The sequence below is a fragment of the Oreochromis niloticus genome, linkage group LG9 (assembly GCF_001858045.2).
Source record: "Oreochromis niloticus isolate F11D_XX linkage group LG9, O_niloticus_UMD_NMBU, whole genome shotgun sequence".
NCBI lineage: Eukaryota > Metazoa > Chordata > Actinopteri > Cichliformes > Cichlidae > Oreochromis > Oreochromis niloticus.
The window spans coordinates 34310345-34330525 of NC_031974.2; the positions used below are offsets into that span (position 1 = coordinate 34310345).

General features: G+C 41.9%; 1 protein-coding gene across 4 annotated transcripts in view; it reads right to left on the reverse strand.

The window, feature by feature from the left end:
- LOC109194205 (polypyrimidine tract-binding protein 2) overlaps positions 1 to 15208 on the reverse strand; it is a 22571-nt gene extending 7363 nt beyond the window's left edge. For 2 of the 4 annotated variants that reach the window (XM_025910341.1, XM_025910344.1), the window contains exons 1-11: positions 15062 to 15208; positions 14039 to 14066; positions 11626 to 11686; positions 10397 to 10569; positions 9998 to 10138; positions 9616 to 9762; positions 9428 to 9538; positions 8507 to 8717; positions 5804 to 5919; positions 3932 to 3965; positions 3163 to 3255 (exon numbers count right to left, since the gene is read on the reverse strand). In XM_025910341.1, coding sequence (XP_025766126.1) covers positions 3163 to 3255; positions 3932 to 3965; positions 5804 to 5919; positions 8507 to 8717; positions 9428 to 9538; positions 9616 to 9762; positions 9998 to 10138; positions 10397 to 10569; positions 11626 to 11686; positions 14039 to 14066; positions 15062 to 15069 — 1123 coding nt within the window. In that variant the 5' untranslated portion in view covers positions 15070 to 15208. The remainder of the gene's footprint in view (positions 1 to 3162; positions 3256 to 3931; positions 3966 to 5803; positions 5920 to 8506; positions 8718 to 9427; positions 9539 to 9615; positions 9763 to 9997; positions 10139 to 10396; positions 10570 to 11625; positions 11687 to 14038; positions 14067 to 15061) is intronic. The other 2 variants (XM_025910343.1, XM_025910342.1) reach the window with 2 other exon arrangements.
- Positions 15209 to 20181: the final 4973 nt, after the last annotated feature.

Below are 20181 nucleotides of genomic sequence, written 5' to 3' on the forward strand. Positions count from 1 at the left end.
CTAGCGCCGCTAGCATAGTTAGCTAGCGCCGCTAGCGACCCTTCGTGAAAAAGCACCCAGGCTTGGCTTATATTGAGGCGGGTGAAACTCGTGTCAGCACCCGGTCGCTCGCCGACAGTATGTGTTTTTGGACTTATTTTTCGTTTATATGGGCGATGATGCTGGAACCGAAGGCAGGAGCGTGAGGTGAACTGAATTTCAGGTAAGAAGTTATGAACTGCACTCTATTGGGTCAGATATAAACCGAGTTTAGGTGTAATTTATTTTCGTTGACCTTTTACAATGTACTGCCACGGGAGTTTATATACAGCTGTATGCGCACTAAGTTACTGACGTTGGACTTTATTTTATTCATTAGGGTTAGTTCATAGAGTTGCCGTGCGTACAAACGGAATCGTCCCACATTCAGAGAAAACATTATGATTTATTCTGTCGTTACGAAGCCTCCCCGTCATCTCTCGCGTGTTGAAACGTCATCATGAACTGATCAATGATCGGCTGTTCGCTCTTATTATCGCGCTAAACAACAGCAGCACGTTTAAGCTTGATCAGCTGTTGTTAGAATTCTTTGATTTTAATTTCTAGTATCAGCTGATGTTTGCTGGAGCATGAAGATGAATCAGGAGATGTCCTTACTGAATCATCAGAGCTGAACTGGTGATGGAGAAACAGGTTTACACTTTAGGTGACATGAATGAGTTGAAGGGAAGTTATGAGTTGTTTCTGAGAGACAAGACCAAGCTCCTTTTTTGTGTAGCTGACAGCTGGTAACTGTGCAGGGGCGGATCTAGCAAAGCTTTTACGGGGGGGGGCAGCTAGGGCATTAACAGAGAAAGGTGGACACAAAGATATACTTTTCTTTCTTACTCTCATATAAATATTTAGCTTTTATTAAATAGTTATCTGAATCTCACAACCAAAGTTTGTATAATAATACACAAGATTGGCTGTAGACCATTGTTCATAATTCAGAACACTGTGTAAAAATAACAAAAACAAAAGTGAATGCATGTGTGAAAAGTGGTCCATAATGTAATGCTTCAAAGCGTGTTCATGCAACATTGTCGGGTCTGCCGTGGTACAATGGGACTTCTGCTCATGAACCTGTGTGCACAGTGTCTGCAAATCGGCGCTGTACGAAGTAACTTCATCTTTACACAAAACTGTAAGCTGTCATCTGTGAAGCGTGAGCGGTGTTTGTTTTTACCATAGTTCATGGTGGAGAATGGCTGCTCTTCTGAGTTTTGCTCTCTGTAGCCGTATGAATGGCAACTACAGTGATAGCAGCGGCATAGGCACACTTAAAATTTCTTCTGAAATTTTCGCTTTCTAGTTGTTCATGTTGTGTCCAGGCTGCTGCCAATTCTTTGATTGAGGGCACCAGCTGCACCTCTCTCCACACCTCTTTGATGTTATTCAGCTGGAGTTTGGTCTCCAGCTCCTCTCTATGCATCTACACCTTCTTAGCCCCACATTCAACTCATCTTTGTTCCCAGACCTGAAGAGCCTCTTTGTTCGTTCAGTAGGGCCTTCAGGTCACTGTTGATCCAGGGCTTATTGTTGGAAAAACAGCATACAGTCCTGGCTGGATGATGGTATCTTCACAGAAATGTATGTAGTCAGTGATGCAGTCTGTGTTGCTGTTGATGTCATCCCCATGTGGACGGTAAATGGCCTGTATTTGTATAGTGCTTTACTAGTCCCTAAGGACCCCAAAGCGCTTTACACATCCAGTCATCCACCCATTCACACACACATTCACACACTGGTGATGGCAGCTACATTGTAGCCACAGCTGCCCTGGGGCGCACTAACAGAGGCGAGGCTGCCGGACACTGGCGCCACCGGGCCCTCTGACCACCACCAGTAGGCAACGGGTGAAGTGTCCTTGGGCAAGACACGGATGAAGTGTCTTGCCCAAGGACACAACGACCGAGACTGTCCAAGCCGGGGCTCGAACCGGCAACCTTCCGATTATAAGGCGAACTCCCAACTCTTGAGCCACGATCACCCCAGAGCATGTCCCAGTCTGTAGTCCTGCAGGGGCTCTGTCTTCCTTACCTCGCCTTCTCACAGATTTGGTGGCAACAGGAAGCCTTAGAAATGCAAGAACTGTGCATTGTCATTGTCATAGCAACACCGTTGGGCGTTCTGTGACGTAATTAGTATGTGACGCGAACGCTACAACAAAAGGTGGACGGTCGAGGCGACGATATGCCTGCTGCTCGGTCTGTGGACCGTGGCGTTGTTTTTTCTAGCCATTTCCCTTGTTGCCAGGTTTTAAAAACGGCGGTTTTGATTTTCATGAATGAGACGCTCTCGTGACGCCACTGACTAGCCAATAGGTGGCATGCAGTCTGTTGACATCACATTTTGGGATCATTTGGAACCACGGCCAAGTAGGTTCTAATAAAGGACCTGGTACCTGGTACTATGACCTAATGGCAAACCCTGAAAACTGTGGCGAGCCGACGTGAATATGTACTAATGGAAAAGGGGCTTGAGTGTGCTGTATGTTGGCACACAGAAGGACTCTTTATTTTTTATTTTATTTTGTTTTTGCACAAATGGATAACAGTGCGCTGGTAAATTGCAAACTGCATCCAGGACAAATAACCACGTTACACTGCTAACTTCATCACTTTTAAAATACCTGCAGAAAACATGCAGACACAGAACAAGCCAATGAAAAAGCTGAGTGCATGCTGACCCCGAACCACGTGTAACAAAGGCAGCGATGAACAGTCAGCCTTGAGCACTGTAGCCTCTATTTCTACCTATGCGTGTGTTTCTACAGTAAAATCACTGGTTTTCATCTTTGCTTTGTGTTCTTATGTAAAAATGTAAAAGACAGTGTGTATGTGTCCTCATGATATGCATTTGTGCTGGTGTGTGGGACTGTAGCCTAATGTTTGCATTGTTAGCTGGCAATTATACAACCTGCATTTCAGCTCATTTACTGAGTAAAAAAGTAACAGAACAAGTCGTGTACAGAATTACTTTCTCTGGCAAGTAATGACTGTGCTGCATTACATTTAAGAAAAGTAGCAAGTGTAATGATCAACACAGGACCAAAATATCTATTACACAGCATACTACGGGACTTGCAATACAGACAAGTCAGACATCCATATAACAGAGGGTGAGATGATATCCACTCACCTAGCTGGGCCTGATTGGATTCGGACATCTGTATGAGAGCACTGTCCTTCTTGTTGTAAAGAATTTTCACCCTCTGGACATCACCATACACTCCTGTGACAGACCCAGAAGCAGGCAATAGGAGAAGAGGTTGGGATGAGAAAAAGCAGACAGTTAGAAAAATCTCAAGGTTTCAAAGGAGACAAGGATATTTAAAAACAAGGTACAGCAGAGATGACAGCATAGAAACACAGGTTTATTTTAGACTGTAGAGTGTGAGATGTATGAAAGTGTGTGAAAAAACAGATAAAGGATAAAGAAGAAGCACCCTCTAAGCAGAAACGTTATCAAGCTATGTGAGATGGCTAAAAATAAAAACAGCATGCAAAAACCAATGGCTTAGCCATGCATTAACTTCTTACTGAGTAGGAAATTTTAGGGCAAAGTAATGATATGACATAACCCAAACCAATAAACAGGTGGTCAATGAGTATTCAAAATGACCTAATCTACAATCAGCAAACAAATATAGAAAAGCTTGTAATGCTAACAGTAACACTAACAATACTACTAATAATACTAATAATAATAACAACAACAATAATAATACTAACTATAATATAATAATAATAATAATAATAATGGTAATAATAATAATAATAATAATAATAGTAACAACAACAACAACAACAACAAAATGTCAGAATGAAAGTAGAATAGAAAGAGTAGATATAAGAAAGAAAAGTAGAGCTAAAGAAAGAAGAGAGAGAGAGAGCTAACGATAACATACCGAAGAGGGTAAACAGACTTTGGGGCGTAACCATCTTTAGAGGGAGAGAAGAGCAACAAGCAGCGTGAGACAGGTAGAGAGGTAGAAGAGTCGGAGCGGAGCGGAGGTAGAGATGGACAGATCGATCCAGAACGGAGGTAGGTAGGAGGAATGGTGGTTTTTGTTTTTCCCCGGAGAGTGATGGAGGTGGTGGGTCATGGAGGAGGGGAGCAAGCGGTGGATGGGGGGTCATGGAGGGGAAGAAGGGTTGGTTAATATGGGAGGAAGAAAGGGTGATTGGAGGTTATAAATTTATAAAATCCCCACCAGCACACGGAGTGAAGGTGGAGCAGGGTGGAGAGAGTGAGAGAGAGAGAGAGAGAGAGAGAGAGTGAGAGAGAGAGAGAGAGAGAGAGAGAGATCAGGGAGGCAAATGCAAATTTGGGTAAGGAAATTTAAAAAATGAGGAATGGGGGAGGGACAAAAAAATAAAATACAGGTCAGTACACTGGAATAATGCAGGTAGTTTGGTCAGAGATAATGGCTTGGATCAATGTTGTCTTTGGAGAAAATAGAGCAAAGTTTAAAAAAAACAAAACTGGCTTTCATCCTGGACAAGCATGGGATAAAGGTACATTCATCTCAAATCATAATAAATCATTAATATTCAGACTCATTCACAACAATGGGAGAAACAGAACATGCAGCAGCTGTGAGAAAACTGAAAGTCTTTCAGCAGTGGTATGACACGAGTTTACAAGGAGATTAGATAGCATGCAGTATAAAATGCAACACAATCTTGCATGCAAGAGTTGATGTGAAGGCCACTTCAGTATAACATGGCATTCACACAAATCCAAAAAAAGCATAGGAACAGTATCTTAACATCAGGACTTTAAGTGGTGTAGATACTGTCCAAAGGCAGAAAAGCACAACCGTTCACAGTCAGAGATAGCAAAGACAGAGGAGAAAAGTCAGACGCCAAATCAGTTTAAACACACAAACCAAAAACAGAAGAAAAGGGATAAAAGAGCAAGCAGCAGCTGTTTGTTCCCAGGGCTCAGACACAGTTAGGAGACCACAGAATGATTTCATATGAGCTTTCATATGAGCTGAGGAGAGATGAGGAGAGCTTAGAGAGAAAAAGAGAAGACAGACAGTTAGCAGAGTTAGATGCAGTTTGACAAGAGAAGGGAAGGCTTGATTATCAGAACAGGAAAGAGAGGAGAGGGTTCGGGTGCCTATGAAATAAACGACAAATCCCGCAGTCGCTTAGTGGACCGAAAAAGGAAAAGGGGGGGAGAAAAATAAGTTCTTGCTGTGAAGAACAACACAAAAAATACAGTAAAGAAATGTTCATAGGAAAAGTATTTAATAAAACTAGACCTATAACAGGAGCCCAGAAGTAGAACATCAACTGCTCCACACAGCTCAGTGATTACAATGAAAATGATGTCTACACACGCTGGTTAGGAGGCAACACATACAGGCAACAGGCTATCTGAACGCAAACAAATATTATAGAATCAAATGAACCTTTGGGAAACTACAGCTTACATAAAGGAAGCCTTGTTTTTCCTGGAGTCCTAAGACTAGAAAGTTCATGAAAACCAAACTGTCTGTTCAGTCTGTGTGTGTCTCAGCACAGATCACACAAAAGCAAAGTAAACTAAATTATGAAGATTAACAGATTCAAGTTGTAGACATGAGTTTATTTTTTATACACGTCTTTAATGACAAGCACAAGAAAACAAATCTGGAAATAGAAAAACTGACCCACAGCGAGCAACAGAAAAAACAGGAACAGATGAATGGAGGTGGTGTGTAGGAGCGGTGGAGTTTTAATTGTAGACGTTCCATTTTACTGGTGTTACTGGTGTAAGTATTACTAACCTCCTCATTGAGGTTGCTAACCAGCAGGACCCCACTGGATCCTGTCTGCCCAGTGAGGGCCACCCTCCCCGCTGCAGCAGCAGCAGCTGCCGCCGCACTCAGAGGGTTCAGGGCTCCTGACGGGAAGCAGACAGACAATCATGGAGTGGAAAATCATTTTGTTACAGCAGTTGAAACAATAACATTGATGATGGTGACAATACATCATGGCAAGAACACAGTACAACCCTCTCAGTGGATACAAGTATCAAAATTGGCACTTAGCATCAAACCCTGCATGTCTGACCACACAAAACAGTTTCTTTGTACCATACACAAAGATGTTTTCTATTGTTTGATACACTTTCTCAATTTTTTCCAAAAATGATAATAACTGCAACAATCACAGTAATGCAGCCCAGACACGCTGGGTTGTGTTTCTCCTCCTCCTGGGTATCTATCACATGTGAGGTGAATGGTGTTACCCTCTTAAAATAATCTCAAAATAAGAATGTGGACATGTAGTTGTAGGAATAGTACTTTTTGTTTCACCCAACCAACTCTTACCAGTGGCATTTAGAAGCTGCGATTTCACACCAGTAACCAGGGACACAGTTCAGCTTTGGATCAAACTGAGGGCAGAACACAGACTGTTGTTCTACATTAGACCCTGACACAAGACAGAGGTTATATTGAATAGAAGGAACAACTTACTTATATAGCGTTACAAACATTACCTATAGTCGTTAACGTTCTATTTTGAGTTTCCTTTACGGTAATTCAACACACACAACTTGACCCATGACACCGTAATGACTGCAATGATGACAGGTTGGGTGAACGACTCTCAGGATCACCTCCTAGGTGAAAACTCCACTACTCCATTTATTCTCTTTTGCTTATCCTCCTCATGAGCGCAGAGGGGGGCAGAGCCTATCCCAGTTACCACAGGGTGAGAGGAGGGTACACCTTACACAGGTCACCAGTCTGTCGCAGAGCTAACAGAGAGAACCAAACAACCATTCACAATATGGGCAATTTAGAATTGGACTGATAATCTGGCCTGAAGAGCCGCTGCGCACCAGCTGTACGAACACTGACAGCAGCCTGTTCTTTCATTTCCATTACTGACACGGTATTACCCAATCAAATCTCTTAATGCGTTCAGCCCCTCCCCTACCTTCATTGTGATCTCCCACAGCTGCTACAAAAAGATTATTATGGAAAAAGTGAGGTGGAGCTGAAATGGTGAGAGAAAACAATAAAAAGAAACTAAAAATGGATTCAGCAAAATATGTCAAATTAACCGACATGTTAGCTGTCAGGGCTGCCGCACCGTGAACAGTAATACCAGCAACAACTAGTAACCAGGCCTCAGAGTCACAGGAGGCTGCTGCTGCTAGCTCCAGCTGTAGAGAAGTGAGGAAGAGACGGTATGATAAGCTATGTACATTAGACTATACGGCAAGATTTAAGAAAGGGCACTAACTCACGTGAACACGAAGAAACTTCATCGAGTGGTTTAAGGCTAAATAAAGGAAGTGAGTCAGTCAGTGGTGTGTTAGCCAGTAGCACCAAGTCTCATGTTGTGGTGGTGATGGTCCAAGAAATGTGACTGGTGCAAAACCAAGCTTTTACCTACTGCAGGAACTGTCAGAAGCTGACAACGTGTGGATTCAAACCTGAGTCTGTGGTCTTATCTGCACAGAATTGTGCACGTGCAATATCTGAGACCAGACACATTTCTGCAATTACACAGATTTGGGGGTTTAAATTAAATTTTTTTGTTGTGTATTAGATACACCCTTACTCTGCTCATCCTCCACAGAGAAAATGATCAAGTCAGTATGAGAAGAGGGACACCTCAGTATCAACCATGTTCATTTAATTTTGTGAAACATACTGGGAGTAAGTCCAGAGTATGACTCGGAAGTGAGTGAGCAATTTAAAAATCTAAGTGGCTAATTGGATTTTTTTCAAATTAATGGTTCCAGAGAGACAAACATTTCTGGTGCTTGAATCCACTTTTGAAAGGATGTGGAGTTATCTGCAGCAGGAACAACTGGCACTTTAAGATCCTTCTTAATATCTTTGCTTCTTGCCACTGTATTCATACAAACCTGAATCCTCCAGACCAGCAAAGGAAAAACAAACAAACAGCTAAAGAGGTGATCTTATGATCAATTGGGATCAAGTGCATCCAAGTGTATTACAGTGTCTAGCTGCTACTTAACCACTTAATTCCTATGGAAGCAGTAAGGGTGTGCTTAGTTTTTGACAGGCCTGCTTCTACGTATAGTTTATGTTAAATAAATGTCATGTACTGTCGTTCATCAGTCTATAAAGCATTTTGAGTAGAAAAGCACTACATAAGAACCAGTCCTTTTACCATTTCTCTGGGACTGTATTTAGCTCACTAGCCTGCTGCTAAGGACAAGATTATGTTAATTATGTGGAAAAGAGAAAGTTGTTTTTTTAGTTGTTAGTTTATTTTTATTAGTTTATGTGGTTATCGATCTGAAACATAGTTAATCTGATAATTTACCTTTTTTTAAAACAAAAACAAAAGAAGGGAAAAAAGTAATATTTACAAATGTAAGTTTGATGAAAACATCTCCTTTGAAGATGCACGTGTGAATTCCCATCACACCAACCTAATTTAGAATGTAGAGTGAGAACAAACAACATCAAGTTGCAAAGAGGAAAGATAAAAGTGGGATCTACCTGGGATCTTACCGAGGAGAGAACTGGAGTCTTTGCTGAAGGCAACGGCAACTGTGGGGTCAAAACTGGGCTGGCCATCACCAGCTGGCAGTTCAGGTCGCGTGTAGTCGCGACTCTTATCATTGTTGTACTTCACATTCAGGTTGACCAGCTTGGAGAAGTCAATACGGAGTGTGCAACAGGAATTGTAGATGTTCTGGCCATCCAGTGCCTAGGAGGAGGAAAATTACATCTATGCTCAAGAACTGCAAAAGATAGCTACACAATTTGTTATTACTGATGGTAGCAGCACGATGCCGCTTCACTCAGTCTGGCACATTGACCATTTAACTATTAGCCACATTAGCCATATTTTATAATTAAAGTAGCTGCTACTGAACTGTGGCTAGATAAAAGATGAAGAGCAGACTGAATACTGAGCCAGGAACAGATTACAAATCCATGATCATGCTAGCTGTGGGGGAAGTGTAGATGAACTCTGCAGAGTCCAGAGCATGGATAACTAATCTAGGCAGGGCAGCCTGGGCTTTCAGGCCTGAGGACCAGAGGTGAGGGCGTGAAAAGCTGCAGACTGAGGGAGGCTGAAAGCAGATGTGGACAACATGGTAAAAAGTAACTTTTCTACTTTTACAGTAACTTATAATGTTTTTGACAGTAAGCGCTCAGGTTTTTATATGATAACAGAAATAAAATCCAAAAGTTAAACACTTATTTTGTAAAATATAACTTATAAATGGGAAAATTTGATGAAAATTAACAGGCCAAGTTTTTCGAGATAAGACTTCATCATCATTACTTTTATTGTTGCAGGATTGGGGGTGTGTCAAAAATGATATAGAGTACTTTCCTAAGACTCATATAGAGTCTGAAAATCTAGTACTGGGACAATCCTATTAGACCTGCAAGAAAACATGACCTTACCAGTTTGGCCTGCTGTGCACTGACAGGATCGCTGAACTGCAGAAGAGCTTGGAACTGATTGTTCTTGGTGAACGTGATTATCTTCATGACTGTGCCAAACTTGGAGAAAATCTGTCAAGCAAAGAAACTGGAGGTTTCTTGTTCAGCCATGAGCTGCAAATACTCTGTCATAGTTAACTGCTGCCTACCTGTTGCAATACGTCCAGCGTTACAGGGTAGAACATGTTATCAATAATGATGCGCAGCACAGGACTGGAAACTGCAGCCAGGACCTCCTGTACCTCGGAGCCTGGTGACTGGGCTGCTGACACTGCCTGCAGCACGGCCTGGGTCCGCTACATCCAAACATAAGCACACCACACAGCTAATATTAAACAGGCACCTTCTACGGCTGTTGTTTTTTTTTAATGATTCCAGATATTTCCAAGCATTTAATGGAGCCAGATAACAGCATGTATTTGCAATCAAGCAGTGATGAGGCACACAAACAGAAAGCATGTTTTAAAAACATGTTTTCTGGAAATGAAGCTGTGCAACAACTAACATCTCAGTCTGTTAGTTTCCACTAACCTGATTAGCAGCATCAGTTTTGAGTTCTTTGTGATTGGAGTACTGAATAAACACTTGGATGTTACGGATAAGGGGAGTTACTTTGGAGTAGTAGTTAACCATAGTGACAGCTGCCTCCTCTGTCCCCATCTCCAAGAACGCCTGAACGTTAGAAGAGAAGGCAAAAGAAGAAAGAAAAAGCTCAATTTGTTGACTCACTCTTACTTGGTCGTTTTAATACTGAAAATTCAACATGTTGCAGTTCGACTGCGTCTGGAACAATTGTCAGACGCATTTACATGCTGTTGTCTAAGAATGGCTTGTCCTGTGTGAATTTATCTGTGCTTTCAAATTGAGCCTAACAACTGTTTTGCATGAAATTATACAAATGCTAAACAGCACACTGCCTGATTCACATACCTGGTTCTTTCCCTTCAGTGTGAGAATATTGGTTACTTTGCCAAAGGGGAGGCCGAGGGCAATGACCTCAGCCTCTGAGGCCTCGTTTGGCAGCTTCCTAATGTGGATCACACGAGACGGCGGGGCCTCCTCCACCCTTAGCTTCTTACTATCACCGCCATTGGGAGCCCCATCTGAGATTTCAGGAAAAATGCTGATTAACTGAAGGGTGCACTACAATGGCACACTGGAATCTTCAAGGTAAGGCTCATGATTTCATGTTACTGTCAACAAATGTCTAGAATTAGAAACAATGAGGCAAACTTTAAAAACAAAACAGAAAATTTGCTGCATCAGTATGCTAGGATCCACACGACTCTGGGAAGACGAAATTTTTTGTGATCACATGAATTTAATTGTGGAGACAAAACTGCAACGCAGTGAGTGAAAAGGATTATCAGACGAGTTGTTCAAGAGCCAAGGGCGACGTGTGGAGAGCGACAGGAATCAGCAGGTACAACTGTTTCAAAGAACACCCAACTGAAAATCTATGGAAGCTAAAGCTCAGAGTTCATAGAAGGGGCCAAACAGATCCTTCAGTTTAAGACTGTGTGGAAGACTCGGCCAAAATCACTCATGTCACTAGTTTCTCCATACAGGAGCCATCTCGAATATTAAATACATTTCAGTAAGCCTGTTCAACAATTTTTCCTGCATTCAGCAGGGAAAAGAAAAGCTGAGCTTGTGTCCAGATAGATCCTTGTGAAACAAGGAAACTCCATCAGAGTATCGAAATCTAGCAGTCCGGGAAGTTCAACTGCACAAGGAAGCTGGCAGTTATGCTTAGGCCGTGTCACAAACCCGACAGGGGCAGTGTATGAAGTGGAAGAACATCAGACAAAAAATCAGTTGGAAAGACTTGTGAGAAACGGAGGCAAATAGAGGCAAAAATCTTATGGGTTATTTTTATTAAAGAGCTAACCAGCCCAAACCTTCATGCATGGAATGATAACATTTAAACAGAGAGGAGCGATATCCTCCATGTCTGTTCCAGCCACTGGCTATGGTGTGTAGGTGCCCTCCTACTAAGGAGCGTGATGTTACACACCAAACAGATCTCTCCACCTAAACTCATGCAGCCTATTTCACCTAATCCTTAGGTCTTCGTTAATGCCACCTGCTGTATCGACTGGCTGCATGCAAATTCCATCAATCCCCTCCCAGTTCATGGGCGGTTGGAACGAACTCACCGCTGTTACTGCTCATGCCAGAGTTGGAATTGTTGTACATACTCAGCTCATCCGATCCTCTCTGTGGAAGAAAAAATAAAAACAGCATCAGGCACTGCTGAGAAAAAGACCTGTACTTTCCTGACAGGCCCTTGAACACAAAACATCACAGTAATGGTTTCGCTCCTCTGCCTGTGTCAGTTTAACTTGCTGAAATAGGGCTGTTCGATATAACGATATATATCGGATGACGATATAAAAACGTCTATCATTTCGTTTTATGCTATCGTTTGTTTCGTGGTGTCGCAAAATAAACTGTTTACAGCAATATTTTTTCATTATTTTGATGGTCACTGTAGTGGCTATATTAATTTCCTAAAGTTCTCTCTTTCTCTTATATTTAATATAACCACACTACAGACGGACAAGCGCTTGTTTTTATGCGTTGTCGTTAGCAACAACAACGGTAACACCATCGCGTGTCCGCTTGTTTATGTTCCACATAAACCTTTCACAATAAAGCTCAAGATCCTGTTGAGACTTTTCAAAATAAACTGAATCACGTGAAAGATGCAGAGTATTTACGGATGAGAAGCAAAAAAGAGCTGTCAGGTGCTAAAAAATAAACCTTAGACTCAAACGTTAGAACAGGCTTTTCCCCGCAGCACGCTGTGTAATAAATACTCACAAAGAAAACGGCGGCCGTTACAACCTATGTCTAAAAATGTATCGTTTCATGCATCAGTTAAAACACTCGACTCCAGCTACATGACGCGCAGCTGGAAACACTTCACGCAAGTCGAGCTGCCCGACATTCAAAGAATTTACAGAAAATGTTAAATTTTTGTGATTTATATCGTTATCGGACGATAGATGTCTTATATCGGGATATGAGATTTTGGTCATATCGCACAGCCCTATGCTGAAAGTAAGATGTAAAGATGTGTCATCTCACCCTGAGCTATACAAGGTCTCTGAAGGCCTGCTGGCACTGCCAGGCACCCTCTGCTCTTAAACCCTGACTGATGGGATGGCAACCAACATGGCTAGGGACCCATCTCACACACAACTTTCTAATAGTTTCATATCCCACCTCCTTGTGGAGGTGTCGCCAAATTTGAACTGTTTGTTCTTCTGTCACTTGCAGGCTCAGCTACAGAAACATGGTACAGATAAATTCAAAGGGGAAAAGTAGCCTGAATAAGGCCAAAATGGTGAGCACACAATGTGCCAGAGCTAATAGTGTAGGAGTAATGTGTCTTCTAACAGCTGGAAGCCCTCTGGTCTGGCCTCAAACACTGAAATACTGATGAGATAAACCCATTTCCCAGGAGCACACTACCAGAACAATCTGGCAGTTCAGCCTTTACACGCCTTAATGTACCTGGCACTCAACAAATAAGATTAGCTGCCCGGAGAAGCTATACGCATTCTCGAGCAAACAAGTGTGAAATGTGGAGTAACCTTTCCACATGCCTACATGCATATTTATTGGAGAAATGGTTTATAAGGTTTGAGGTGTATCCATTCTTATCCTCAGTCTGAATAAACACACTGACACAATAACTGAGAGGCACATGTCAGATTAAAACACGGATGTTTTCAAGTGGAACCTGTTTAATAGTCAAAGCACATAAATCCATCTGTTAACCGATAACAAATAAGTCACACACACATATTTTGCTTCCTTGCAACACATTAGTGCTTCAGATGTGATTATTCAGAATTTAAATAGAAACTAATTCATGTTTATGAATGGACTCCATCATTCCCTGAATTAAACATCATCCACAGGTTGTGGATAGTTAGTGGTTAGTTCAATACTGCAGGACAAAAGTTCTATTCCTAAGAAAATTTAACATTAAGCTCAAACAGCATGCTCTTAGAAAACAGTATACATACAATAATCATTACTAATGCAGCTTCTTCCTTGCCATAAGGGGTCACCTATTTGATGTGGCAGTTTTACACCAGATGCCCTGCCTGAGTTTGAACCAGCAACCTTTCACTTGCCAAGCAAACTTATTGACCACCACACTTTGGAGCCACGCTAATGCAGCGCACACAAAGACAAAAACAAACAAAAGAGCACCTGCTTTATTTTAGGTGGTCTCAAAGTTTTAGTTATCCCCATCTAGGGATTGGAACCGAGAGCTGGTTCTTGTAGAGAACAGGAGTCTCTGTTTCTACCTGTCAATTACTCCCAGGAGGATTAAGTAAAGTCACTTCTTTTCAATTCAGTTTATTTATACAGCACCAAATCACAACAACAGTCGCCTCAAAGGGCTTTATATTGTAAGGTAGACCCTACAGTAACACACACAGAGAAACCCAACAATCATATGACCCCCTATGAGCAAGCGCTTTGGTGACAGCGGGAAGGGGAAAAAAGTGTTCTGTATGTTTAAATATGTTCATATGTAAAGAAACTCACCTTCACACCAACTGCAACATCACTGATCCTGAAAGAAATAATTTTCACGTGTTCACAATTAAGGGATTTAAAACAGCAGCGCAACATAAACCAGAAACATACACGACAGCATTAGATGTGAGTACTACATCAGTCCATAACACACAGAACCAGAGCTGCTTCTTAACTTCACACTGTGCACTGACTGAGTACATGGACTCTTTATCAATGCTATCACAGCCGCTTACACATGCAGGCTATTTCTTGTTCTGTGCTGATATGTAAATAGCTTTGCCAAACGTGTATTCCACGCCTACATGACCTACTGCCTTTCCATCCACCCGCCTCCCCATGAGCTCACTTATGATTCATAACATCTTAATTAACGTTCAAGTTATTCTCGATTGAACCCCAATGAACAGATACTATAAATGACGCACTGTAGTACACTTGTAATACTAGTAAGTCAACTTGATACATCAAGTTTAAGTTTGATATCAACAGGAGGTATCGCTTAACTGTTTCTATGCTTTAACCGTAAAACTCCACAAAATAGGATGTTTTTAACCGGAAATTGGGAATACTGATTTAAAGGGCACATGTCACGCTCTTTACTTTTTACATATACTGGTTATTTAAAAGCAGTCAGGTGCTACACAAAGGAGCAGTGGTAGTGTAGCATGTAGTTAGCATAACGGTTTGCTAAACTTTATTAGCCGCGTCGGTAGCAAGCTACTGTCAAGTACAACTTAGAACTATATAAGCATTTCTCCCTGAAAGCGTCGCTTTATATGAGAGGCTTTTGAATAACAACTAGAACAGTTCATAAGAAAAACGGCGAGTCGGAGCTAAGTTAGAAAAGCATGCTAACATTAAGCCGTTCCTAAATAGCAAAGAAGAATGCGCCGCTATGGAAACCCGCTAACACAACATTCCCATTTCCCCCACAGCTCTCTCATAAAATGACGTTTTCACATAGTTACACCTCTGCTGCCGTAATATGTGTGAAATGCCGTGCAGTTAGATTCACTGATTTAATATTACCCGTCCATTTCGGTAACAATTTCTCAGCCCCTCCGTGTTTGCTCCTGTTTGTCTTCCGTTTATGCCGACACCGCACACAGGCTGCCATGCAAGTGAAAGCAAAATGGAGGCGGTGTGGCCCGAGTCGGTGACGCAAACACCCGAGAAGTGCCGAAGCTGTGAACGCGCTGCTTCACTGCAGTGGTCCTCAGTGCTGACTCGCTCCGTTCACTCCAATGGACCGTTTTTAGTTAGCAACATACGTTAGGCGCTCTAATGACTTATTATTATTATTATTAGTATTATTATTATTATTATTGTTATTGGTATTAGTATTATTATATTGACAAACACTGGGGTTTGTGATGCACTTTTAAAAGGCAGGATAAAACTATATATTATTCGCACTTCTAAATTAAATTACCTTGTGCATTATATTAATGGATGTTAGATCTGGAAAACACATAATATCAACCACAAATAACTGATGAATTATAAACTGCTTGTTCATGCAACATTATGACATTTAAAAAGAGGCCGCAAAATAGGACGTTTTGCTGGGTTGCAGGCCAGTCTGTGTGGTTTCTAAGGGCCACAACCACAGGGGGAGGGGGGAGCAGGAACATGACTTTGTGTTTAACACACTGTGGTTTTAGTACTGGAACATATAAATTAAAATCTGTTACATTTAAGCCCTTGTCAGTTTATTGACTCATTCTGAATGAACTGGACAGTTTCTTATTTCAAAGTTGTGTTTGAGCATATTTAACAGTAAATACCAACAGTTAACTTTAACCTGACCTGCTGGCTCGACATAATAGATAAGAACATGCTTGTTGTTTGTTAGCTATATGTTATGTGTTTTTCATTGGAACTAATTGCTAAAGCTACTTGCTTGCCAACTTTAGCAGAACTGCAACATCATTTATCATTTATAATAGCTACATTTTTGTTACCTAGAAGCCAGTGTTTTCTCTCAACATTAAAAGGATGTTTTAACACAAAACCTATGAAATTTTTATTTTTATTTCTTTGTAATTGAAGTATTTATTTGTTTTTAACATTTAACAAAACAAATTCACATTTGCATAGTTACTAAATATCAATACGAACATCAGCGAGGATCTGAGCTGGTCACACCATGTTGGTCACACCCTCTGCAGAGGGTGGTGAGATCAGCACAGTGCATCACCAGGACTGAACTGCCAGCCGTGCAGGATCTCTACAGCCAGCGCTGCATGAGGAAGACGCAGCGGATCCTCTCTGATCCCAGCCACCCCAGCCACAGACTCTTCACACTCCTGCCTTCCTGCAGGCGGTTCAGGAGCATCCAGACCTGCACCACCAGACACAGGGACAGTTTTTACCCACAAGCCATCAGGCCTTTGAACTGCTGACATCCCATACACACCACTACACACTCACTACAATTACAGGACTCTGCACACTGTCACTTCAACAAATGCTACTTAAATGCTCACAGCACAGCTTTGTACAACCTGCAATACTCTTGCACAAACTTGTAAATACCAACTTGTCTTAAATGTAAATACCAACTAAATTCTCTAATATTTAATACTTTTTCCCTCTCCTTTTTATTGTTATTATTATTAGTAGTAGTAGTACTAGTATTATTATTAGTAGTAACAGTATTATGACTACCACTGCTATTTTCTGTTATTTTCTGTTATTTTCTTCTGTATATAACTGCACACTCTCTATATGCTCATGTAAAGCTGAGGAGCACGAGCCAAAGAAGTTCATTATGGATAAATGTGGCTACACTGTTTATCTGTACATGACAATAAAACTTGAAACTTGAACACACACAAAAAAGGGACAATAAAATCAAATTCTTAAGTTATTCCGTTATTGAGTGCCTAAACAAACATACTGTCACGAGGGAGCAGGGAGGACTCGGCGCAGACTGAAATCACAGAAAACAGGTTTTATTTACACACTCCTGGTGCACTATACACTGGTGAAGGAGAAGGGGGCCAGGGTTCCCAGGGGTACAGGGAAGAATCGGGGAAAGTGTCCTCTCTTACTCCACCCCACTCGGGCAGGGCGGCACGCTTGGAAAGGTCCTTTCCTCACACACGCCACTCTCACTACGGCACTCACGAACAGGCTTAGGTGTCCAGATTTCCAAACCAAGCACGAGAAATCTGTATACAGAGAACAAGAGTTAACACGGAAAACTTTCACGAAGAGAGCTCAAAAACTGGCTGAGGCTAAAGTAGCACTGACGAGCGTTACTCAATAGTCCAGCGGCGAGGTGCTCTCAGTCACTGCCTTAAGTAGCGAGAGCAAACAAGGTGAGGAGCCACAGGTGATTGCCTACAGGTGGTGAAGGCCAGGAGCGGGAGCCCACTATGAGCTCCGCCCAGGCAGCGAGTAGAGAGAGAGAGAAGAGAGAGGAGAGAGACAAAAACAACGCATGTAGCCACACAGGGCCAGCCGAGCAGGCACGGGGACCATGACACATACAACACAACAAACATAACATAATTGCACTGCCAAAATAAAATCCATCAAAGCCAAAAATACATCCCATGATTTGTCAAAACCCTCCATATTATCATTAATCCTAGCCAAGAATTTTTCATATCACACCATTTTCAGCATAAATGCATATTTTAGATCATATTTGGTAGTCACGGCCAAATGAAGCTTTCTGAAGCACTGAAGCTTGTATTGAAAAAAGCCTTCATTACTGTCATGGTCTACCCTGGCAGACCATAGAGGAGCCAAATGCAGAGAAAACAAAGCGTGGAACGTAACTTGATTTGAACAAAAAGTGAGCAGTTTAATATAGCTGGGGGTAAAAACACAAAACAAAGGGCAAAGCGAACCTATACGAAACTAAAGACTAACCTAAACTGGGTGAACTATCACAATCAGAATACTTTATTAATCCCTAAGGAACTGTGGTTACAGCTTTAATATATACAAATCGATCAGGTCAAGAATATTACAGAGGTGGAATATATATGTTTGACATTTGACTCTAACCTGTGAACTTTGTCATTTGCTATTTAGAGCGTGTGCAAAAGGGTGTAACTATTGCAGTGTTTACAGTGTGTTAGATGAAGGAGTTGTACAGGGAGATGGCCACGGGCAGGAATGACTTCCTGTGTCGTTCAGTGGTGCTTTTTGGTAATCTCAGTCTCTCAGTAATCTAACGTGCTCCTGTGACTAGCCAGCACATCATGGAGTGGGTGGGAGGTATTGTCTTTATCTTTGTCATGGTCCATGGGCATGCCTGGGGGTTTCCATCTGTGGTCCCCTCTCCTCCCCTTGGAGGTAGAGCCTTCCACACCTCAACTGGACCTCGTTCGCATGCAATCAGCAGGAGGGTTTCTTAAACCCTGAGCAGTCTACCATGCCTCACCAGTTCATTATGTGCCATCCGGCAGTAACTTGGTCTCTAGCTCTCTTAAACTTATGATCTTGTTTTTCCTTGGTGTAACCCGCTTCTCTCTGTATGCAGAGGTCGACGTGGCTTGTACCGCTTGGAGTGTTTTCACCTACCTGTTCTGGTGATCCTCAGCTGCTTCTCCTGCCTGGTTGCCTGCCCCCGGCCTGCCTCGACTCCCCCTGATGGCCCCTCCTCAGAGCTCTCTGTATCTGGCCTATTAAGTAAGGACAGTTACTGTCTTCAGCCATTCTCTCCAGTCAATAATTCCTGCCCTGATGTTAATTATTGTTCCTTCGTCTCCTCGCAGACCCTCCACGGTTGTTGGTTCCTCTCTTTATTTCCCGCAGCTGTCGACAGCTTGCCCCTCACTATTCCCTTTCGAAGCCTTCCCCTCTTGTTGTGGCTCCTCGGCTTAAATAAAGTTTTTCTGAGCTGTTCAACAGTGAGTCTGCTTTTGAGTCCTTTCCCTGAGCAAACCGTCGGGTTATGACAATCTTGGACAACATCCACCTCTCAGACACCACCCTAAAGGAGTCCAGCTCCATCCCCACAACATTCCTGGCCTTGCGGATCAGTTTATTGAGTCCTTTGGCATCTGCAACCCTCAACCTGCTGCCCCAGCATGCAGCAGCACAGAGGATAGCACTGACCACAACAGACTCAGAAAATCCTGAGCATAATCATAATGTCTAGAATTAGACATTTAAAAATCTGGGCACAAGTAACATGGAAACATGGCGTTAAATACAACAGATTACCTTTTTTGTCTTTTTGTGTTGTTGTTTGTATTTTAAACAAGAGCATTTTGAATTTCATGTCTTTAAAAGGCATGAAATTCAAAATGCTTGGTCAAAAGACCCAGCCCATGACAGAAGCTTTTCAACACAGTCCTCTTTGGTGGCATCTGGTGGTCAAAAATATGAAGAGAAGCTTGAATCCCCACTTTAAAGAGTAGATTTTACAATTCTGTCTGATACTGGGCTACCGTTGTGGTGCTTTGAATATGTTTTTTTTGGCTAAAAATATGTTGTGTCTATTTGTTTAATACCTCGCGGCCCTGATAATGATAAGTAGAAGAGAGTGGATGGATAGATATCAATAAACTTTCCTTGTTTAAACATGTGCCACAGCGTGGTCTCCCTGTCCTTGTGACTTCTTGATGTTGGTAAATTTAACACATAAAAAAATTCATATACATACAACAGATAACATATTTATACTGAATTTCCTAGAGGAACCTACCCGAGGGATTATTAAAGTTCTATCTGTCTATCTAATTTATGTAAATAACCACTGACCAGCTGGACTGGTATGTTGAAAAATAATATTATATATAAAAAAAGAAAAATAATATTATAATGGCCAAATTTTCTTGTGTAGGTTTTTGACTTGGGGTAGAATTGATTATGAACTGGAAAGGGAAAATGCTTGTGAACTTGTAAAGTAAACAAACAATGCATTTAAGGTCATCCTGTTGGTTTTCATTTAAGAAGAGAATTTGTTCCACTGTGCGAGGGCTGAATCTGTTTATTTAGACATTCTAAAAATATGCTGGAATCTCGTCAATGTGTTATGCACTTCAGGTCAACACAACTTGTACCCGATTGGGCTGCAGGACTGGCTACTGGCACTCGCTGTAAGGAGGTGGAGGGGCAGCAGGGACAGTCATTTGGCCTGGTTCACCTCCAATAATAGTGGCGCATTCTGCACTAGGACGTTT